This window comes from Nicotiana attenuata, chromosome 8 (genome assembly GCF_001879085.1).
Source record: "Nicotiana attenuata strain UT chromosome 8, NIATTr2, whole genome shotgun sequence".
Classification (NCBI taxonomy): Eukaryota; Viridiplantae; Streptophyta; class Magnoliopsida; order Solanales; family Solanaceae; genus Nicotiana; species Nicotiana attenuata.
The window spans coordinates 33,524,482-33,549,421 of NC_031996.1; the positions used below are offsets into that span (position 1 = coordinate 33,524,482).

The 24,940-nt window shown below is 39.4% G+C and overlaps 1 protein-coding gene across 1 annotated transcript; it reads left to right on the forward strand.

The window, feature by feature from the left end:
* LOC109231231 (anoctamin-like protein At1g73020) lies at window positions 15,320–21,880 on the forward strand. The gene is made up of 16 exons (XM_019396818.1): window positions 15,320–15,713; window positions 16,636–16,705; window positions 16,857–16,972; window positions 17,730–17,856; window positions 17,931–18,031; window positions 18,158–18,249; window positions 18,341–18,445; window positions 18,548–18,826; window positions 19,764–19,896; window positions 19,975–20,088; window positions 20,167–20,237; window positions 20,355–20,485; window positions 20,626–20,708; window positions 20,802–20,909; window positions 21,009–21,167; window positions 21,257–21,880. Exons 1-16 carry the CDS (start codon window positions 15,528–15,530, stop codon window positions 21,380–21,382), a joined length of 2,001 nt encoding a protein of 666 aa, XP_019252363.1. The 5' UTR covers window positions 15,320–15,527; the 3' UTR covers window positions 21,383–21,880.

Here is a 24,940-nt window from a genome sequence, read left to right on the forward strand (position 1 = left end):
GGGGACACCGATTATGTTCTACGAGAAATCCATGAAGGTACTTGTGGGAATCACTCAGGCGCTGAGTCTCTGGTCCGCAAAATCATTAAGGCAGGATATAACTGGGACAGCATGGAAAAAGATACTAAGGAATTTGTCAAAAAATGTGACAAATGTCAACGGTTTGCACCAATGATCCATCAGCCCGGAGAACAACTCCACTCGGTCCTATCCCCGTGGCCTTTCATGAAATGGGGAATGGACATAGTCGGCCCTCTACCAACGGCCCTAGGTAAAGCTAAATTTATTTTGTTTATGACTGATTATTTTTCTAAATGGGTGGAAGCACAGGCCTTCGAAAAGGTTAGAGAAAAAGAAGTTATTGACTTCATCTAGGACCACATCATATGTCGGTTCGGGATACCTGCCGAGATCGTATGGGACTATGGAAAATAATTCATCGGCAGCAAGGTGACGGAGTTTCTCGAAGCACATAAAATAAAGAGGATCCTATAAACGCCATACCATCCAACTGGAAATGGACAGGCCGAGTCAACAAACAAAACTATCATTCAAAACATGAAGAAAAGGTTTGACGATGCAAAGGGGAAATGGAGAGAAGTTCTACCCGAGGTCCTTTGGGCATATCGAACAACATCGAAGTCTAGCACTGGGGCTACCCCATTTTCTTTAGTATATGGCTCCGAGGCCCTTATCCCTGTCGAGGTTGGAGAACCCAGCGCCAGGTTTTGACATGCATCGGAGGAGTCAAATCATGAGGCTATGAATACTGGCCTCGAGCTATTAGATGAAAAACGAGAAGCAACGCTTGTTCGGATGGCCGCGCAGAAGTAGAGGATCGAAAGATACAACAATAGAAGGGCTAACCTTCGACACTTCGGAACTGGGGACTTAGTTCTACGGAAAGTTACCCTCAATACTCAAGACCCGGATGAAGGGAAACTAGGCCCGAATTGGGAAGGACCGTACTGAGTCCTCGGAGTTGTCGGTAAAGGATCTTACAAACTTAGCACAATGGAAGGTGAACAATTGCTAAACAATTGGAACGTATCGTTACTCAAACGATACTATTGCTAAGGTATGAATTTGTCTTTCCCGTCCATTTGAATTTGAATCTAACTTATTGCAGGTGTTCGATCGAAGCTATCGAATGCACCTTTTTACATGAAGGCCTTAGGTTTTAAAGCATGCGTTGCACTCTTTTTTCCTTAGATCGGATTTTTTCCCAAATGGGTTTTACCGGCAAGGTTTTTAACAAGGCAACAACTATATTCTACCTAAGGAGAACTCAACAGTATCCAAGGCTTCTTTTCAATAAAACTAGAATACTGGGGGGCATCACCCTCGGAGGTCATATTTTTGAGGAAAATACTTCACGCCTAAGAGGGCCTCTATAGGAGAACTTTGTAATGGGCCAAACAGTCAAATGAACCGTGTCCATATAGAATAGTCGAGCCCCGACGGCAAAACATGTACGCATGTATCAATGATTTGAAGAAGCATTCTGTTTATATCAAAAACACTTTGTGTCTCAAAGAAGTCTACTATTATACGAGCTCTACACTTATAATCCTACGGGAAACGGCTTAAGAGCCAAAGCACGAATGCAACCCCGAGATACTCGGGGACTGTCATCGACAATCAGCACATCTGAGTCATCGGAAACTCGGACTCATAAGACCTCAAAGAGGCATCCCCTCGATACAAAGGCCAAGGCCAATATACTCGGGGACTAACTTTTTGAACAAGTTCGAAAGGTTAGCGAGAAACAAGTCCAAGAGACATACCCGTAGGCTACGACCTTGTTAAAGACTACGGTCATATAAAAAAGCTACGGCCGAAATAATGTGGCTCGGAGACATCTGACTTCCGCCATTAATTAAAGGCCTTCAAACACTTTGAAAAAACTGGTTAAACCAGGCTACCCTCGGCAAAAGCAAAAAATAAAGGGCTTCGATAAAATCAGCCCTCGAATAATTTAAAGGCTTCGATAACATTAGCCTTCGAAACAACCTCAGGAGGTATTTGAATATGTTTACATAAACAAATTACTAATAAGGTTCTGATGTGTCAAACCTTCGAAAAACCCAAACGGGTACAAAAAACACATGCTAAGGCATACAAAAAATTTCACTAACTCTTTTAGCCGAAAAGAGGGAAAAATGATAGCCACTTTAGAGGCCGACTCGGCCTAACTTAAAGAGCCTAAGGGCCAACCCCAAAGAGCCTAAGGGCCAATCTAAAAGAGCCTAAGGGCGAAAATATATAGGGTTCGAGACCTTGCTTTCACTCAACTCGGACTCAAAAGTCCCGACATCCTAGCTTGCATCAAATCAATTTAAACTTAGCTCGAGGATTAACAAAAACCTTAAGGGGTATTATATTGATCAATAAAAACCTAAGGGTTTATTATGTTCTGAGTCCAAACCAATGCTCGGATCGATCATTTGAGTTGTACTGTCCAATTTTCCACGAATGAGGACAAAATGAAATTCAACACAAGTCAAAGTTGAAACAAAGAGGTCCTTTTGTATTTCCAAGAGATGTTTACAATAGATATTTATAAAAACCACGAGGGGTCCTTGCACAAAAACACGAAAACAAAATAAAGAAACCTAAACCTACTTCGGGGCCACATCTACGACAGATGCATCTTCCGGAGGCCCGTCTTTGAGAGCCTCATCCTCGGGTACTTCAACTTCGTCTCCTCCACTCTCGGAGCCACTGGCTGAATCCTCGTCATCAGAAAGCAAAGCGGCAGCCTCTTCCAAAGTCATTGCCCTTTCAATATTGGCTGAGAGATCGAAGCCGCGAGCATGCACCTCTTCAAGGGTTTCTCTCCGGGACTGTCGCCTGGCATGCACATGATAGCTTAACCTATCATCTCAGTAAAGTAAAAATCCTCTAGGATAAAGATATGACTCTCCATTTTTGTTTCCAACATTGTAACTAAACAAGGCCTGTGAGTGTCCATAAGTTCCCTAAAGTGCCTCCTAAAGTTGGCATTATTAGCTCCTCTAACATTCCAAATTATAAAGTTATTTGGTTGATTCATGGAATTATTATTGAGGGGATTTTTGTTGTGATTCCTCCTGAGGGAGGGGACTAGTATCACTACATTCTTCCCCACAGTTGGGTCCTGTGGAGGTCGTATGTCCAATGAGCACTTGTAAAGTGTCACTGAGCAGCTGAAGATAGACTTTCTGTTTAGCATCTCCTTGAAGATGAGTATTTTTACCTCGCTTAGGCTTGAAAATGCCATTGCCGGCTCCCTCAAGTATGGCAAGTTGTCCTCCTCCTCCTCTTCCTCCTAGAGCCCTTCCTGGTTTTGCATGTTGGAACTGGATCTTGCTCTTCCATTGGATCTGGTTGTGGGTCATGTTGTTGGTTTTGCATGTGCTGAGCATTCCACTGTGTGAATATTGGATTCAAGAGCATTAGATCCTCCGGAGCAAAGAATGGAAGATTTAGAGGTGGATTTTGTGGGATTTGTTGGTTGGAGTTGCTTGGGATGTTCCACATCTGTTGCATGTTGTTCACTAGGTTTTGGTTCATTGAAGGAGATAGTGGTTGGAGAATGTTGCTCATCCATATTTGGTTGATGTAGTTGTTCATGGCCAAGCTCATCCCTTTTGAGATTAATTGAGCTAGGAAGTGTGTGTTTTGGATTATCAGTATTGACTCCCGCCCGTTGATCTTCATGTTGAAAGACACTCCATGACCTTGAAGGCCCAATTCCACCAACGATTCTGGTACATGGTTTGGTGGACTTGGGGCTTGAGCATAGATCACCGGATTTGAGGGAAAGAGAGGAGGGAGATTAGGCAGACTATTCATGGATTGATTTCGAGAAAGGTGGTGTATCAGTCGGAACCTTCTCCGTAGTGTTATTGGAGGTCTGGGCATTTTGGTGTTCTTGTTGTTTTATATGAGGAGTGGTGTGGAGGTGATTGGGGGGATTGGTAATGATTGTATGCTGAATAATATGTGGTTGGTCTGTTCCGATCGGTCCGGAGGGACGGGGAGGGTAGTGCGCTGGTGATGGTACTTAGTGGATGGATCTCTACACCACTTTCTTTCTATTCTATAACGGAAGGTCCACGTTAAAATGGGCTCACAGACTACTTCAGGGCTGGAGTGAAGAGCCACAAAAGCACCTGTCAGGAACTTTTTAAAAAAGCACCGAAAACTACATAGGGTCTGAGACTCACTTCCGTAGTTGTGTGGGCTATGAAGAAGGTTGCGTGAGGTTTATATCCAAATCTTGCATGGATATGTCCTCCGCCACATGGCTGCTTTCATTTACCAAGTGTTGGAGTGAGGATTTGTTATTAGGGGTGAACATTACATGGTGATTTTTATTGTAGTCATTTTTAATTTTGTAGTTATTATTAGTAGAGTAATTGATTTCCTCCTGGCATTTTTGATTGGTTTTTTTGTGATTTATGTCCAAGTCCATTGTGTTAAGCAAAAGATTTTGGTTATTATTCGTGTTTGGATATTGTGCCATGTTTGTGACCCTTGTAATGCAAAGTGTTTTTATGTCATGCAGATTTTTGGAATTTTGATTATCTTTGTTTCTTTTTTTTTCCAAAACCTCGTGCTGCTTAGGTGGATTAGTAGAACTGCTTTCTCCTTCATCATGTGGTTTAGCAGTTTGAATTGTATCTATTTTGGTTGGTTCATCACTGTGATTAAGTAGTAATTTGCTTACTATTGCATTAGGATTGGCGAGAAGTTGTTTGTTAATATATTTTAAAGGCTGCTTGTTGAGATACTTACCTGACAAAGCATCATACATTCGAACATTTATACCTGGAGCTATGGTTGCACTAGCCTTATCTTTGAATGGATTGGCCGCCTTAGATTTGCCTCTTTTAGGGAAGGAGAATGTCATCCATTCTTCTGCATTGTCATTTCTGGACCGTGGTGACCCCAAAGTTGGTTGGTCTGCCTTTTGTTTGATTGGTGGAATGGATTGTGAGCATCCCTGACTTGTGTGTCCCAACCTGCCGCATGCTTTGCATAGTATGTCATCTCCTTCATATAGGATAGGTTGCTTATGTTGATCAATTAGGAGATAGTTTTGCGCTGGTTGCTCCAATGGTAACTCCACACACAACCTAGCATATCTCCCTCTTAATGTGGCTGATGTGCATGCATCTACTTTGAGTAGTTTGCCAATGCAGTTGCCAATTCTTGAAAGAATAATGCCATCGTAAAATTCCGTGGGGAGTTGTGGTTATCGTACCCATATTGCTGTATAGCTTTGATGAACTTCTTTAGCTATAAAATTGGGCACCCATTTTGGAGCAGAGAGAAAAAAAACCATTGATGAACCAAGGTCCATTATGTAGTATTTTAGTCATATTTTCCTCCTTAGCTAACTTGATTGTGTAGTAATCTTCTCCAAGATCAATAAAAGGAAAATTCTCATTTATCTTCCATAGGTCTTGGAGTTTCTTTTTCAAGTAGTGATGCACCAGTCTTTTGCCCATGAGTTATGATGACAGAAAATTTTCAAGGGTTGTACATGCGTTTTCTGTCCTCCTCAGATAGTATTATTTGCTTTAATTTGTGTGACAATACCCCTGAATTCGTGTCATCGAGTTCAGATGATTGGATGTCAATTGGGAGTGTTGAGATTTCTTCCACTAATTGAGTAGTGTTGTTGTTGAAGAACTCATCTTGAATCAGAGTATCCTTGTAGGATAGTGTATTAGATGAATGAGGATTAAATATATCAGGGGGTTTGGGAGGAATGGAATTTTGAGTACCTGAATGTTGTTTTAGTGAGATGTCACTCATTCTCTCTCTGTAAGTTCCATGACGACTTCAAAAATACAATAATCAAACTATCTACTAGGAGTACTATATTAAAAAATTTGAAATAATTTACATAGTAGGATTATATCAAAGATATTAGTACTATATATTACAATAATTAATAATATTTAAATGCTACACTAAAATTATATTAAATTTATTAAATATAAATATTCAATAGTGTCACGTAAAAGTGAAACAAATGTAAGTAAACAAACTAAATTCGTCTGTTCTTTAAATTTGAGATACAATTAGATCTTTTTATAATCGTCATTCTTTATAATAACACTTCACTATAATGATTAAGTTTTTTTTTCTTTTGGAACTAATTTTGTCATCGTACTTGTATATTTTTTATAATAACATTTGATTAGCAATCAAAAAAAAGCAAAATAAATAAAATTATTATTGTTTACCTCGAAAATACGAGTAACAACTAAATTTGATTTGTGGTTTTAAAGATATGTGATTTAGTTCAATACTAATCAATAGCCAAGAAATAGGAAGTAGAAACGAAAGAAATAAGTAAATCAAACCAATTTTACTCAGTAGTAGTGACCTCGAGCTTAGTGACCTCGAGACGAACCAAGAACAATAAAATAAAAACAGTAAAGAGAAAAGACAATTCTGATGAACAGTATGCGAAAAGTAGAGAGTATATTCTTTGCCAATGATTAGATGATGTTACAAATGATTGGGGTCCCCTTTATATAATAGGGGAACCCTAAATAAGGTACATTTCTATTTACAGTAAGGAATATTATTGGTACAACTGTCTAACCGCCTAGTACGGAATCGTACAATCCTATTCCGCGATTTGCGCCATGATCTTGGGGCCGTGGCAGGAATCTAACTCATTCTATTACAAATCCATAATGGTACAATTTCGGGCTCGAGCTTACTTAAACTCGGACCTAAGGCGGTCCCTCGAGCCTGGGAAATCGGGCGTGCCTGATTTCGACCGTATACAGATAGTCCACGCGTTTCTTAGAGTAGGTCGATAAGAAACGATCTGATCTTTGATGCTCTGACGCCTCGGTCCCAATGTCAATCTTGTGATGTCAGCGACTGAAGTGACTGAAAGGTCACTTTCGTGCAGTTCCCAAAGTCATTAATTGGAAGCGGCTGACAGTCGGCTATTTAGCTTCCCCAATACGCTTAAGTGACTTCTATAAATAGGCCAACTTCACAATTTTTGCAAACATTATTTCTCTAATCGTTTCAAAACCTCATCAGCTCCTTTTTCTGAGTTCACCCTTCTCTTAAATTTGCCCTTACTTCGCCATCAACCCTTTCTCTCTGAATTTCTACATCATAATGGCCAAAATATCTAAATCTATTCCCTAAAAGGAAAAAGCCTCTTCATCATTGCGGCCGGCCAGAAGTAAAAGGGTGGTGCCGCCTCGTATCGAGGAGTGTATTCCCCCGCCGTGTGTAACAACATCCGATTTCAAACTTAAAAAATCTGTATCGACACCAGGCCGATGTGAGCCCATGTACCGATACATCTCTTTGATAACCGAAGATGAGCTTGATCAGGTAAAAAAGGACTGCAACTGGGAGAACAAAGATATAGTGATCCCTTTCCCCGAGGAGGACATCACAACATACAAAATGGGGTACTTAAGCGTGTATACCTACCCATTCACGCTGGGTCCCGCAAATCCAGCTCTGGCTCCCATAGATCAAGTCATTCTTGATTTTTGCAACCAATACCAAGTGACGCTTGGCCAGATCTACCCTTCATTCTGGCGAATCGTTAATTTGATCAGATACTTCTCGAGCCAGGTCGAGGGGATGCCTTTTACCCTCGACCATCTGATCAGACTGTATATCCCTCACCTTTATCGAGGTGGCTTGATAAAGCTCCAACGCCGATCCTCGAAATCTCTCTTCTCTACATCGATGAGGACAAAGACCGAGGGTGGATGAGCCGGTTTGTCCGAGTCAGGACCTTTGACCTGATTCTTGCTGAGAGGATGCCCTTCCCCGAGGAATGGAACATGAGACGTAAGTACATGCTTATCGATAGTAACTTTATACTCTGCTCCCTCTTCTCTTTCTCGACTTCATATTTTTCTTGATCTAACCCCTTTCCGATGGTGTAGCTATCGCTTGGTTTCCTGGTGCGGTCCCAGACCTCGAAGGTTGGGTCCGAAAACTGGCCTCTACCTCCTCATACGCCTGCACTGTTGGCGCGATCTGGCCAAAGGTCGATGGGAGGCTAAAAACCACGGTGAGTTCTCTTGTTTGTTTACTTGTGTTTCTTAGTGAAATACTTACTTTGTCTTTATGCAGGTCTCGGAGACGCCGTTGCTATGCGGCCACCCCCGCCCGGTGAAGAAGAGATCTCAAAGCCTTCCAAAGAAAAGAAGAGAGAGAGGGGGTCGCGTGCAAATCCCCCGAAGCCAAAGAAAAGCGTAGCTCGAAAGCCTAAGGCCGATACTGTGGTCCTATCCTCAGAAACGGCCCAACGCCTTCAGGACGAGGATGAAGAAGGAGAAGACGACGACTGCCTGTTGGTAGTTCGGAAAAGAGGGAGCACTGTCGTTTTGAAGTCTACCGAACCGCTGATGGCTGAAGCGGTTCATTCTAGAACTTCAGAGATCTCTGAGGGGAGTCCGAGAAAATTCCCCGAGCCATCGGGCAAAAAAAAGCACCTCGTCTCGGAGTTCATTTGGAGGGTGAGGCCGATGGGCATGATCCCGAGGCCCTTCAAAGAGAGGAGAACGTCCCGAGTGGATCACTCGGGGTAATCGACGTGGATGAGTCACCACCAGGTCCTGAGTTCTCCGAGGGGCAATTCCGAGATGCTCGGAACATGAGAACTCCCGATGTGGGGACGAGACACTAAGGGCATGATATCTTTTGAGAATGCCTTGCAGGGATCGAAGATGGCCCCGAACCAGATGCTTCTTTTATTTTCGACGAGGCCCATCGACTCTTCAAACAAGTAAGTTTCTATCCTTTAAAATTACGCCTTCGCTTTATCCTTGTTGTTCTGAGTCTAACTTTTTTCCCTTTTTTGTGAAGGCTGTGACGCTCCATAAAGAAGCAATCTCCAAGTCTTGAGCTGAGATTGCTCGATGTGAGGCCGAGCTTAAGAAAATATCGGAAGAGAGGGACGGTCTTAAAACCCTCTATGTCAAGAAAGAGGAGGAGATCAACGATCTTCGAGTCGAACTGGCAAAGGCTCGTCAAGAATAGACTGAGCTTGTCGAAAAGGTAATATACCCTTTGAGGTTTTGTTATGCATTTGCCCGATTGATCGGCTAACATTTCAACTTTGCAGGCTCAACAAAAGGGCGAGCTGGTAGAGCAGCTCTGAGAGGAGCTCAAGATGAAGGAGGCCGAGACCGTATGGTGGAGGCAAGGCATGGACCGCCTCGCCTCAAAGAAAGATACTCTTCGGGAGCAGCTGGCTTCAATCGAACGCCAGCTTCAAAGTGTGAAGGAGGAGATCCTAGCTCGGAGCCGCAAAAATCGAGGAGCTTGAAGCTAAATATGCTGTTGAGCTTGCTAAGGCCAAATTTGAAGCAAAGGCATTTATATCTTCGTATCGAGCTGACGCTGAAGCAGCTAACACCCCGGCAAAGGAGATCTCTGTTGTGGCCGGTTCCTTCTGTTGGGCAAGCTGGAGGGTTGGTAATTCTGTGGAATTATGAGGTGGTGACTGTCAACAACTTCACTAGGAATGGGCAGGCAATTCATGCAATGATCGAGGTAAAACCTAAAAACCTATCTTGGTTATTTACTGCCATTTACGCCAGTAATGATATAACTACTCGTAATATGTTATGGGATAACCTAAAAAATATTTATGATCACTATAGAGGCCCTTGGTTAGTTGGATGTGATTTCAATGAAGTAGTGACCTATGAAGAGAAATATGGGGGTAGATGCATTAACCAGAAAAGAGCAAAGTCCTTAATAGACTGCCTTAACTACTGTAATCTAGTAAACCTAGGGTTTAAGGGGTGTAGATACACTTGGTCCAACCATCGTAGAAAAAAAAGGGTTTAATCATGGAAAGATTAGACATAGTCTATTCTAATGAAGATTGGTTACAAGCCTTTGTTAATGTAACCATAACACACCTCCCTAAAATCCATTCTGACCATAACCCTATCCTAATTAACCTTAATAATAGAATTAATACTAGTCATGACAGACCTTTTAGAATAGAAACCTATTGGTGTTCCAATCCGGATTTCCCTAAGATTGTATCACATAGCTGGGAAAATAAAGACCTAGTTCAAGGAACTGAGTCCTTTCAAATAATTGTCTTAGATTGGAAAAAAAAATACCTATGGCAATATTTTTGCTAAAAAAAGGAAAATTTTGAGTAGAATTGATGGGATTCAAAAATCTCCTAATTACCCAACAAGCTACTTCCTTAAAGATTTAGAAACTACTCTGATTGATGACTATAACACAATTCTTAAAATAGAAGAAGATTAGTGGAAGCTACGCTCTAGAGTTAATTGGTTAAACGAAGGTGATGCAAATACCAAATTCTTCCACATAAAAGCCACTAATAGAAGGAGAAAAATAATATTGTCTTTTTTAAAGACAACTCGGGGAATTGGATTGAGGACCAAGCCTCCCTAATTAACCATGTTACAGATTACTTCTCTAATATTTTTACAACCTCCCACAATAGGACTGACTGGCATCTATTAAAAAAGACATGGCTAACTTCTCACAAATTGACCTCTCTCACCTAGATAAGCCCTTAAGAAATCAGGAGATGAGAAAAATTGTATTTTCTTTTAAACCTTACAAGGCCCCAGGCCCCGATGGGTTACATCCATTCTTTTTTCAAAAATTTTGGCACATTCTAGGAAGTAAGGTCATCAATCTGTGTCAACAAATTTTTTCCACCTCGGTTATGCCCCATGATATTAATAAAACCTATCTTTGCCTAATCCCTAAACTTAACAATGCTAATAGCTTGAAGAATTTTAGGCCAATAAGTATTTGTAACACGATTTATATGGTGGTAACTCAAGTCATAGCCAATAAAATCAAGCCTTATCTAAATCACCTCATCAATATACAACAAGATAGCTTCCTAAAAGATAGACGAGCTAGTGATAATGCTATTATTATTCAAGAAGTATTAAAAAAGTTTAACTTAGCCAAGGGAAAGGAATTTTGTTTTACTAAAGCTTGATTTGGAAAAAGCATTCGATAAATTAGAATGGTCCTATATCTATCGGACGCTTAAATTTTTTAGGTTCCCTCCACAAATATCATCCCTCATCCTTAGCTGTATCACCACAAGTACTATTTCTATCTTGGTTAATGGTAACAAAACTAAAGAATTCACCCCCACAAGAGGTATTAGACAAGGGGACCCCATGTCACCTTTCATATTCATACTATGCATGGATATGCTTTCCAAAAATATTAAAAACCAAGTAGATACTAGGAATTGGGTGCCTATTAAGCTTAATCCTAAGACCCCCCCCCCCCCCTATCTCATTTGTTTTTTGCTGATGACCTAACCTTATGGGTGAAGCCAACACAAAAACAATTACTACTATTTGCAAAAGTATGGACAGTTTTTGTTACATCTCTCTATTAAATATCAATAAAGAAAAATCAAAATTGATCATGTCAAAGAGCTGTAATCAACACAAGAGAGATCTGGCTACTAAGACTTTTGGGATAATCATTAGTAAGACCTTTGGTACATATCTAGGTTTCCCAATGCTAAACCACTACCCTAGGCACAAGGATTATCAACCCTTACTTGATAAAATGCAAGCTAAATCAAACAACTGGAATGCTAGATGGTTAAGTATGGAAGACAGGTGCACTTTAATAGCCTCTACCCTAAATACAATACCAAATCACCTAATGCAAATAAGTCTTCTACCTATCAAAACCCTAAAAGAAATAGACAAAATTCAAAGAGACTTCCTATGAGGGATTACAAGGGAAAATAAAAAAATTCACCTGATTGGATGGAACATGGTTACCAATAGTAAAACCAATGGTGGATTAGGTATTAAGAAAGCAAAATCAAAAAATATGGCACTCCTTACCAGCTTGGCATGGAGGATCCTTAATAATCCATCCTCCCTTTGGGCTCAAGTTCTTATTAGCATTTACGGGAAGAGTAAGAGAACAACTGCCTGTTCAAATACGTGAAAAAGTCTCCTCAAGGGATGGACTGTTTGTAATAAGGGTATTAGGTTGCTAGTAGGCAAACATTTACATATGAATGTTTGGGACACAAACTGGATTCCGAATATTATCAGTCTTCGTAATAATATTTCAGGCCCTTTAACTCTTAATGAAAATAGGTTAACCATTAAAGATATTTGGGATAAAAGGGTTGGAATTTAAGGAAAGTCTCCTTTGATCTCCCTAAAATTATTATAACCCCAAAGGCCACATTAATGCACCTAACAATCTCATTTGGAGTCTAAACCCAAGTGGTATATTCTCAACAACCTCTTGCTACAAGCTAATTGATGATCAAACATCTCCAACTCTCAATTTCAATTGGATCTGGGACCTCAAGTGTCCTACAAGATCAAAATATTTCTATGAAAATTCTATCACAAAAGACTTCCTACAAGAGGCTACCTAGCCAAAATTGGTGTTAATATAAACCCAAATTGCCTGATATGCAAAGATACCACTGAATCTATATGACATATCTTCTGGGAATGTACAGTTTCTCAGTCCTTTTGGCACTCAATGGGAGTGACCATTACCAACCAGGTGCATATTAATAATTGGATTGAATTATTACGAAATGCTCGCCCTGCTATAATCGATAAATACATAACTTGGGATGATACACTACCGTTTGCACTTTGGGCCATTTGGTATAACAGAAACCATAACGATCACAATAATACAAACAACCATATTAACAGAAAAAAAAAGTGTTTGACCAAACAGTGGGATACACACTTCTAACGTCCAGGGTCAATACTTATAACAAAAAGTTAAGTATTAATGTAAAGTGGCAGCCCCCCTAGGGGTTGGTATAAGATCAACATTGATTGTGCCTTTAGAAGCAACTATCTTGAAGGAGGAATCAGCGGACTCATTCGCGACTATAAGGGCCAATGGCGGACAAGCTACCACAAGAAAATACATGCAATATCACCAATCCAAGCAGAACTTCAAGCATTTCGGCATGCACTTCAACTAATCATCAGGGAACAAATATTCCCAGGTGAAGTAGAAACTGATGCCACGGAGGTCATACGTTTTCTTCAGGATCATTCCGCAACTTACAATAATTTAATTTATGAATGCGGGTGGTTAATGGACAAGGCATGGTCGCTCATCTTTTGGCAAAAGCAGCACTAATGCAAAGTAGCTATAATAAATTAGATGTCTTAGTTTTACCACCTGATTTTGTGATAGATGTCTATGACAAAGATCAGGATGGCTATATCTATATTAGAAGTTGTTCTACGGACCAGTGTGGTAATATGGCTGTTTTAGGTAATGACAGTGCCTTACATGGCATAATTTTAGCCCAAAACGGCTTATGTACTAATGACAATGTTAAGGGTCATGAACCCTAGTTATTATTAATACGGAAAAGGCCTAAAAATGCCACTCAACTTTCAGAAATGGTTTATCCATGCCATCCGTTAAAAAATTGCTATTTCCATGCCACTGCCGTTAAAGAAATAGCCCATCCATGCCATTATTGACTAACGGCTCAATTTTTATTTGGCCCATCCATGCCACTGTCGTTAGTCAATAATGGCATGGATGGGCCATTTCTTTAACGGCAGTGGTATGAAATGAGCATTTTTTTAACGGATGGCATGGATAGACCATTTCTGAAAGTTGAGTGGCATTTTTAGGCCTTTTCCGTTATTAATATAAGTACCTTTTATGTTAAAAAAAAGAGTCCCCTAAACTATACGATCTTTGTCAGTTTCCTACTTAAACTATCGAGTGTCCCCGAAAACCCCCTGAACTATATCCCCTTCATAATAAAACCCCTCGTCGGTTATGTGGCATATTGTGAGAAATCAGTTGCGCAATAGCGCGTGAACGGTAAAAATTAGCATGAAAAGTAGCCCACCTGACAACTTGAATAACGGCTAATTAGCCCATTTATTTAAAAAAACTTATATTTTATCCCCCTTTTCTTTATATTACACCATCTTCTCCATTATTTCACCTTTCTTCTCCATTTCTTCACCTTTCTTCACCATCTCCTCACCTTTCTTCACCATTTCTTCACCCTTTTTTATCTCTTTCTTCGTCTTAATCCATTTGAAATTCTCTCTCTGTCTATTGAGTTTATTTTTATCTTTCTCATTTTATCCATCCTTCATTGTTACCCAAGTTAATTTGAAAGAAGAACACCCATTGTAGAAGAGTCATGAGGTTTAATGTGTTTTGTGGTTGTGGGCATCCTGCTTCTTTGAGAACATCAACGACAAATGCTAACCCAGAAAGACGTTTTTTTGGATGCAAGTAATATGGGGTAATCATCTTTCAAATCATCATATTTTACGTGATATAATATGGCTAAATTTTGCTTTTATATTTAATGGTTTGATTAAAATTTACAGGCTAAATTAATAGGGAATAAAGAATAAAATCTGTATTGAAGCAATCTTCTTTAATGATCTTCAGAATCTTCAAAGAATCGGAGGAAGATATTTCACCAGCAAAACCTTAAGCCCTAATTTTGTTCTGATTCACCAGCAAAACTTCACCTTTACTCCAAATTCGAGCGACTAGTCTTGAAGAGAAATCGATGGTAGCAGCGACTAGTTTTGAAGAAAAATCGGAGGAAGATAATCGAAGAAGAGAAATGGAAGGTCCGACGAGAGTTCTTCTCTGATGAGAGTAAAATGACATTTTTTTTTACTGAGAGTAACCGTCTTTACTGAATAGAAAGAGTAAAAACCCACTCAAAAAACTTACAACGTAATTACATTATTGTAGGCTAATTAGGCCCATTTTAAGATTAATTAGATTAATTATCCACGTGGTATGCCACATTGACAGGTTTTATAATTTATTTAGAGTGTGTATCATACGCACTACGGCTAATGAGACGGGAGGGTTTTATTATGAAAGGGGACATAATTTAAGGGTTTTCGGGGACACTCGATAGTTTAGATAGGAAACTGACAAAAATCGTATAGTTTAGACGGGTTTGAAGATATTAACTCTATTTAAAAAAAAAAAAAAAGTCGTCATGGAACAACGAGAGGAATTAAGCTGAGTCATTATAAACGAAACGTGTTAAACAAATTACAACAGACATAGAAAGAACACTCATCTCCCCCGAATACAAAAAGACGAATTATTATTATATAAAAGAAAATAAATAGAGCACAGCAATCCATACTGCATTGTGGTCTGTGCCAAAAAAATTTGACTGTTTATTGCTGAAAGGGAATCCAAAAACGGTTACACAAAAAAACAACAGGCGCCAATTCCACGTGTTCTGCCACTCCTCTTCTTCCCCTCAGCTTATGTGTCACCCTTGCCTTCACAGTTCTCGTGTATTTCTCCGCCATTTTCTCTCTGCTCCAAAACGCTTATCTTCATCACATTTTTTTTGGTTATAATTCGATAATTTCATTGACGTTATTCGATTTCATGTTCCTTTAGCTTCAGCGAGGATTCACACTTTCCCTCGTTGGAGCTGTTGAGCATTTTTTAGGGCTTTAGGAAGCGATAAATTTTAGGAAATGAACGGGAATGGTGCGGAGGAAGAAACAGCCTTTGAAATAGGCGTGGTTGTTCCGAAGAGTTCAGGAAATTACAAGCATGGAGATAATAAGAGTAGTGACTGCATTGAGGTTCTCGTTGAAGAGTTTCGAAAAGCGGGATTAATTGTCGACAGAGTTGTTGGCCTTCAGAATGAATTCATCAGGGTCCGTTTCCCTTCTAAATTCAGCTGTATTACTATTGTTGACGTTACGATTAGTAAAATATTCACAGAGGGCAATTCCTTGAAATAACTTAGTAATATTAAACTAGATGGTTTCTGTTCTTGTTTGAATTTACTGCATGAGAAATCCCCGTTGTTTAATTTACTTTTGTTTTTTTCCTCTAAGCAGTCGCTTTCTTACTTGCTATGACGGATTATTTCACATTTCTATTCTGTAATATTGTGTAACAATAAACAGTCATATCAATATACCCGAATGGGTGGAGGATTCTAGGCAAAAGCTGAAGTAGGTTGAAGCTGCCCTGCATACTAAAATTGTAGTAGGAATTTTGCAAAATATACTATTCTTGTTAGTCACATCAGAAATGACTAACAAGCTCTTAAGAACAGCATAGTATTAATTAACTTGGCTCACATTGATAAGGGTGTGGTAGGCTTTGGTCTTTCTTTGTGGGATATAGAGGACCCCAAGAGTTTAGAGCTGAAATTTGGATCCTTGAGACTGAGAAAATGCACCCATAGTTGCACTGCATACAAACTAAGTGCTAGTACCATGGGCGAAGCTACACTCCGGTAAGGATGGTCAATTGACCACCCTTCGTTGGAAAATTACACTGTGTATATAGGTAAAATATTAGGTTTTAGAGGTATATAACATATATTGAACACCCTTTGTCGGGCACTTTTTTTTACTTCTTTCAAGTTTGAACACTCTTGGCTAGTACAAGACTACTTAAGAGTTTGAAAGAAAGAGTTTTGAGACTTATGATCTAAAACATGTCGTAGATATATATAATTGGTTCATATTCACAAAATAGGTCTGGCCACTACAGATATCTCCTTGTCGCTGGTTTGTTCTCGATTCTGCATATAAAATGTAATGATCATAAGCTCTTTATTTCCAGTTGGGAGCGCCACTAGAAACTCTTGGCAAGGCTGCTGCAGAGTTGCAGTTGAAGAAACGGACTCATATCGGTGATAATCATGAAATCTTTCTTCAGTGTCCTATTAAAATTTCTCTAGTTTCTCATTTCTATGTATGATCTGAAGCAATTACTGGCTGATTCACCTATCCGGAAAATTTGCAGGCTTTTGCTTAATTCTGAGCACACAATTTTGGTTTCAGGAGTGGATTTGCAATTTCACTGGGATGAGGTTGAAGCATTTGAAAGGCAGCCAGATGGCTCGTTGTTTAGTTGGTTTGAACGCTACTGTTGTTACCGCCACATAATATATGGGATTGTGAGTTAACTGGCATCCTAGCCTGCTTTAATATTTGTGCTTTCTTGTCCTAATTGATGCATAAGTTTATTCACGCCTTCATTTGATTGTCTGTATCAAATTAGGCAAGTCTGAAGCGCGTCTTTTCGAGTGCTCTTTAGCTATGTTGCGCGGACTCTCCAAAATGCTGCCGCACCCGTGTCGGATACTCCAAAAATACACTACTTTTGAAGGATCCGACACGCACCCGGCGACATTTTCGGAGAGTCCGAGCAACATAGCTCTTTAGGTTCCCCATCTTTGCAACTATTAGTTCTTTTCCATTTATCACAAATAAATCTTCTGTGTCTTAGTTTATTCAAAAAAGAGAGTCTTCGGTGTCTTATTGCAATCTAGACTGGAATATAAAAATTCTTTTGTGATGTAATGTAGCTCACCTAGAGGCGGACCCAAGATTTGAAAGTGGCGGCACCACATAAAAATTTGAGCAAATGCTGAAGTGGGACACAAACCCAGACAGCGCACTAAAAGTCAAGTTGTGCCCCCCCCCCCCCAAACCGGAAAAAAAAATCGACCAATGTAGTTGCCTAAGCTTTGAGTCTTAGGGTGGAAATTAAAATATAAACCTGTTATTAAGAGATATACATGTATATACATACATTTTTTTCTAAATTACCAGGGACCGGTGACCCCCTTACCCTAAGGGTAGGTCCGCCTCCGAGCTCACTGTATTCCTCCTCATACTCTCAGCTCATGTTTGAGAAGTCCAAAATTGCAGGTGAACACAAGCACCTCAACAGTTGTATTAAAGTCTGATGGAATTGAAGTGCACTGGGAGCCAGGGAAGCCTCTTTTGCGAATATTGGAGTCCGTGGGCATTGTTAAAGAAGTGTTCCCTGTGCATGGTATGTTTTCTCTGATATGTTCAAGTTAACAGTGGTCTAGGAACAACCAAAGCAGATTTATAATATCTTTGCAGATGAAAAAAAGAGGAAGCAGCTTCTAAGAAGTTGGGCATTGAACTGGTGGGACTTCACTGTGCAGCCTATAGATGATATTTGTAACTATTATGGCACGAAGGTGAACTTTTTTGAGTTATTTAGCATTCTGTATTCATGCTTAATTCCACTGCTATTTGTGTCCATGTTCTCCACAATGCAAAATTCTCAACTTGCTTAACACTGACTAGCATAATGTCAACAATAGATAGCTTCCTATTTTGCGTTTCTTGGGATGTACACAAAATGGATGCTTTTTCCAGCTGCGTTTGGACTTACAGTGCAGTTAGTGGATTTTGGGTAGGTCAATCCCACTTTCTTTGCCCGTTACTGTCAAAGTTTCTTTTAGTTTTGATTCCGATTCTGAACAAGCTCTTATATATTCTTCCAGGTCATTGCAGTTGTTTGTCCTCTCTGCTTTCTTCATAAGCATAGTTTCTTGGGCTGTGTTATTTTTGCAATTCTGGAAGCGTAAAAACTCCGCACTTCTTGTCAGGTGACACATTCCACATGATTTCTCCATTTGTTTTTGTCTATCTTCCATTGAAGTTATTTGGATTGACATATTTTCGTTCGTATATCACTGCCTGGAGTGCAGGTGGCAGATGAATTATCCGGCTGGTGTAGACAATGGTTCTAGATTGTTGGACGGTGAATGGTATCAGTTTCAGTCCCCTGTGGAACTCATGAAGAAACAGGGGGCTGACAAAACTGATAAACCAAGGGGGAAAGAAGCATTTCAAAGAGAGGAATGGCTTGGTCATTTCATGAGATTCAGAAATGATGCCATGATTATACTGAGCATTATATGTCTTCAGCTACCTTTTGAATTGGCTTTCGCTCATGTCTATGAGGTTTTGAGGTCTGACATATCAAAGTAAGCAACTATATATTCTTTTTAACCCATGGCATTAGAGTACTTTGTCCAGAACTACATGTTTTATCTATATGTATCAACTTATGTCATTTTTTTACAAATAAAATAAGAAAAGAAAAATATACTTGCTTATGTCTGAAATCCCAGTGTCTGAGATATCTTCAAGTTGATTGGTTAAGATTCCACGTCAAGATCCTCTCTTTGGTGTTCATCTTAATGTAAATAAGCCAGGATGTCTTACTTTTAAGTAAACCAGTTTAGTAGAGCAGGATGAGTTACCTAATTCTTGATTCTATTAAAGAAATACCAATATTGATTAAAAAAATTCATGGTTACTCCTTACTTCATCTATTTAAAAAAGGGCGGTCTGATGCACTAAGCTCCCGCTATGCAGGGGTCCGGGAAAGAGCCAGACCGCAAGGTCTATTGTACGCAACCTTACCCTGCATTTCTGCAAGAGGCTGTTTCCACGGCTCGAACCCCCGACCTCCTGGTCACATGGCAGCAACTTTACCAGCTACGCCAAGGCTCCTCTTCCGCGGCTCATCTATTTGATGCCTATTTTAGTTCATGTTCTGTTAGGGCCTAGAACTGTACCAGCTTTGGAATGATTAATAAGTACTTTTTCTTTGACATTGAAATTCTTCTGACCTCCCACCATGCAGTTTTATTTCATAAAACAACTGCCAATATTTTATTTAACTTTTCTATGTTCACTCTTGGGGGTTACATATCCTGGTATTCAGATTGCAATCACAAAATGTTTGTCTTAACACCACAGAAAGTAGTAAGTAGTTTTCCTCCAAATATCCAATTTTCTTACCTATACCTTGCAAATCTTTGCTGACTTCACAGTTTAAATTAACATAGCTTTATCTGCTCTTAATTCACTTTAGCCTGCCACATACAAAAATAATATGCTTTCTGCTTCTTTCAGGTTTTGCCTGACAGCTGTATACCTCTTTACCATTCAGTACTTCAATAAAATTGGTGGAAAGATATCAGTGAAGCTTGTAAAATATGAGAACAACAAAAACATAGAACGGAGAGCTGACAGCTGGGTTTACAAGGTGGTTATGAGAAACTTAGTATTTTTCTTAATTTCCCTGACTTTTTGTACCTAATTGGGATTTTGCTGTCTTCTGCAGGTCTTTGGTCTGTACTTCATGCAATCTTACATTGGAATCTTCTATCATGCTTTGTTGCACCGCAATATTATGACACTTCGCCAAGTACTCATTCAACGTCTAATTATATCGGAGGTAGATGGGATCATTTCTGATTCGTTTCACATATACCATCTGAATCTTTATTAATCTATGGTGTTACTGTTTCCTCAGGTGCTGGAGAATATGTTGGAGAACTCTCTACCTTATTTAAAATACAGCCTCAAGAAATATAGAGCTGTTGGGTAAGACTCTCTTCATTTCAGGTGGTCTGCACCGGATTTTGTTGGAGAGCTAATTTTCTCTGGCTTATTATTTATTTGCTACTTTCCGGTCCATCTGATATGCCCCTTTATGTGAAGAAACAAGAGAAAACGTGAGAAAGGAAGGCCCTTGGAAAAGACACAATACATGTCTAGAGTAGAAAAGGAGTACCTCAAACCTAATTATTCTGCTAGTATTGGAGAGGAGCTTGAAGACGGACTTTTCGATGGTAATTCATGCATCCTATTCTTGTTAAAGATCCTAAATGAGTTCCAATCTTATTAAATACCTTCAATAACATGTCCCCATTTGAATTACTGCAACTGTTTTTAAATAACCATAGCTAATCGATACTCTTAATCGTTGCAGATTTTCTGGAATTGGCATTGCAATTTGGGATGATCATGATGTTTGCTTGTGTATTTCCACTTGGTTTTGCCTTTGCTACTTTGGTACATAATGCACATGGCCTCCCTCTTTTGATATAGTTCACTGTTTTTTTTTTAACGAGGAAAAAGAAGCCTTATTGAATTTTGCTTTTGCAGAACAACATCACAGAGATACGAACGGATGCACTTAAATTGCTTGCCATGTTAAGAAGGCCCATTCCACGTCCTGATGCAACAATCGGAGCTTGGCTAAACATATTTCAGGTATGTGTTGCCCTTTTCGTTTGACCAACCCAACTATTCAACCCTTCCCATCCTTCGTAACTGCTAGTTCTTACAATGACTTAATGTCTTGGAATTCAGTTTCTGATTGTCATGTCAATATGTACAAATTGCATCCTCCTCGTTTGCCTATATGATCGTGACGGACAATGGAAAATATCACCTGGACTTGCTGCTATTCTCATTATGGAGCATGTGCTTTTGCTTATAAAATTTGTATTCTCACGCATTGTTCCAGAGGTATGATTTCTAGTAGCCAGACTAATCTCAGAAATTACATGTACCTTTGTGACTAAAGAGCATTGCTCATTTCTTGCCATCTTGAATAGGAGCCGGCCTGGATAAGGGCTAATCGGATGAAGAATGCAACTCATGTACATGATATGTGCTCCAGGCAGCTTTTAAGGAGCATTTCTGGTGAAAAAATTAATGCTGAACTTAAAAAAGATGAATAGTGAATATGTTGAAGGACTTACGAGTGGCCTGTTCCTATCCACAGCGCGGTGTCACCTTCCCTCCCCCTTCTCCCGAAAACCAAATTGAAAGGTAGGCGTGGAAGCATATATGACGATTTTGAGCTGTGTGTAATTGTGCAATGTTTAAATTTCTTGTTAGTGGATTGTAGGTGCCAGTGTAAAGTGCAGTTTTCTTCCTTGGATGTAAAAAGTTTTGTATTTGATTGAGAAGCTAGACTTAGATACCATGTCATATCATGTATTAATGTTCACCATCATCTCAACCTGAACCCCAGAAATATCAAAGAGAGAGACAAAGAAAGAGAGGTGAAGGACAAGCAACAGAAGAAACAAAAACGAGTGTATTTTTCTCTTATAGTCGCTGACATAGGGTCTTTGCCCTCAAAATATAAAGGGCAAGCAACAAAAGATACAGAAACGAAAACAACCTCCTAAATGTATGTCTCTGGAATACAATCCCTTTGACATTTCATCTGATCCAGTTTCGCACTGTCTCTGGAATACAATCCCTTTGACATTTCATCTGATCCAGTTTCGCACGAAAAGCCATTTGACTCGTAAAAAAGAAAAACGCAAATTTGCATGAAGTTGTTACAGAATAGAGTCCATGTTTTTATCGAGCAAATTATATACAACGATCAAAAGAGAAACATTATATACACACCACAGCCTCTTGGATCTGTATTGTCTCGCTGCATTTATGGTTTAAACCATTCTCTGCTTAATTTGTTCATCTGTTGTGCTGCTCTTTGATTTTGGCATATATGGCAGAGAGCAGACGAGGCAGTTGTTTCCTCTTTCTATTGTTGTGCACACCTTTAAACTGTATGCACTTTTATTTGACGAAATCTCTCAAACGGTACTCTGCCTTATTTGCTAAAAGGAGACGTTGATCAACTTGTTAATGTCTAACTGTTGTATCAACTACTACGAGAGCTCCCAAAACGGTCACTGACTTGGCGGGCATAGGTGACTACGGTTTTAGCCCATTTCTTGATTTCTTCCTTGAACTTCTTTGAATCGAGATGTTTCAACGACTTCATTCCAGGATCAATTGAGATTTCCATGAAAGAGAAGCAGCGGTTGAAGCGTCCGCGCTTTGCTGCAGCTTCATCGCTCTTCATAATTTGCTTCCCTTTGCTGCATGAAGCAGCTGGTCTTTTGGGAATTGAATTCTTTTCCATCAGCTGATCCCTATAATGAGATCGTCGGTTATGTTGTTTATAATTGAGAATAATGGTATTGTTAGCCACTTTTATACGAAAGAAAATGCAATAACAGACGTTTCCAAGCGTATGTAGCAAGGAGTAAGCAACAGTATACTTTTCAAAATATTCTGCAGGTGACTTTTGATGCTAGTCAAATGCCCAGGTTGGTAAAAGCGTGTTAAATTGGTGTTCATTATTCTCAGACGGAAGGTAGAGGTAGTCATTTTTTAATGTGGTCATCCCGGAATAAAGTTATACCATCAATCAAACATGGTAGTAACTTAATCTCAGACTTAATCCTAGATAGCTCATCTTATCCCACTTTATTCCATCAAACTTGTTATTATTTTATCCCACCGGTGGGATAAAATAGTTTAAGGATTATAATCCCAGATCTATAATCCCGGGATAATTTAGTCCGCTATAAATGATCCCTTAAGGTTCTAGTATATTCTCTTATTTCTTTAATGAGGAATCGTTGTTACCAACCTTGAAGTGATGGAACTAATATACTAATATTAGGTTCTCTGCACGTTTGGGCTTTGTTTGGATTTCTTCCAGTGGCCAACTGTCAAATCAAAAACAATACTACTATTGGATGAATTCTAATGTCCTAATTGTTGGGAATAAAAAATAATAATCCCACCCAGGAATAATATCCACGGTAAATAACAATAACACAAGAGAGTAACAACAACACCAAATATTTTAACGGGATAAAATACAATATCCCAGCGGAGCAATATTACTACTATAATATTACAACTTAGTAGTGTCAAGAGACTACTACAACTTCGAAAGAAATAATACTCTTTATTTTAAACACCCAAATATGAGACCCGAAGGGCCCGGCGCGCACAATCCTATCCTATCCGAGTCCGAGTTTACCTCTTCACTACAATATTACTCTCACTCACTATTTATCTCATAGACTATAATCTGTGGATTACTCTCTCTAACTCTCTGTTGCTTCTCTCGATTTGGTGTGTTTGATCTGAGAAGTAGAACATGCTATTTATAGGAAAACTTTGCCAACGATGGACCAATGAGAATGCTCAATTTCTTTGCAACTTGCTAAGCAAATTGCCACCGTCTAAAATTGGTTTTGGTGTCAGTAACTTGTTGCAACTTGCGACTTGAAATTTTCTTTGTTTCTCTTGTTATTACAACAAGTTGTTATTGCAACTTGTTTCTAAATCTTTTCCTTTCTTTTTTTTAATTTCTTTTTATTTGATCAGGTCCCACAAGTCTCTCCCTTAATTTTGATATTTCTTCTTCATTCCAAGTGTCAATCTCAATCTCTGAAAGTCATCAAACTTGAGAGGCAACAGGAGCATAGACTTCTTCATAGTCAATGCCTTGCCTTTGCTTGTAGCCTTTAGCCACAAGTCGTGTCTTGTATTTCTCCACATCTCCGTCAGCATTCTTCTTTATTTTGTATACCCATTTCACTCCAATTGCTCGATGTCCCTTGGGAAGAGTTGTTAACTCCCAAGTGTTGTTCTTCTTTATTGACTCAATCTCCTCATCCATGGCTTGTCTCCACTTTTTGTTTGTAACAGCTTCATCAAAGTTCATTGGTTCACTGTCAGCAAGGAGACAACATAAAAATCAAAATTAGTAACTTCTTCTGTGTCCTCATAGAGCTCTTGAATACTCCTTGTCCTTTACGGCTGTTCATTTGAACTTTCTTGAGAAGAGGGAGATGCAACATTGGTTGGAGAAGGAGGTGGAGTTGTATCCTGCACAGGTTCCACGGTCTCTGGTTCTTCTTCATCACCAAAGTATGGAAGAAAATCATATGAAGTTTCTTCTTGGGCTTCTCAATCCCATGCCAATTCTTCATCAAATTCAACATCGCGACTTACCACTACTTTACCGCTGCTTGGGTTGTATAACTTGTATCCTTTTGAACTCGTATCATAGCCAACAAACACATGCTTGACACTTCGATCGTCAAGCTTCGCTCTACCTTGCTGTGGCACATGAGCATATGCTATGCTCCCAAAGATTCTCAAGTGTTTGACACTTGGCTTTCTTCCACTCCATGCTTCGTGAGGCGTTTGATCTCTAACATTCCTTGTTGGAGACCTGTTGTTTAAATAAACTGCACAAGAAACAGCTTCAGCCCAAAATTCCTTGGGCTTACTTTTAGCTTTCAACATACATTGAGCCATATTAAGAATCGTTCGATTCTTTCTCTCTGCAACTCCATTTTGTTGGGGTGAATAAGGTACCGTTAGAGGGCGACGAATTCCATGAGACTAACAAAATTCATTAAATTCGTTTGAAGTTAATTCGCCTCCTCTATCGGACCTTAGAGCTTTAA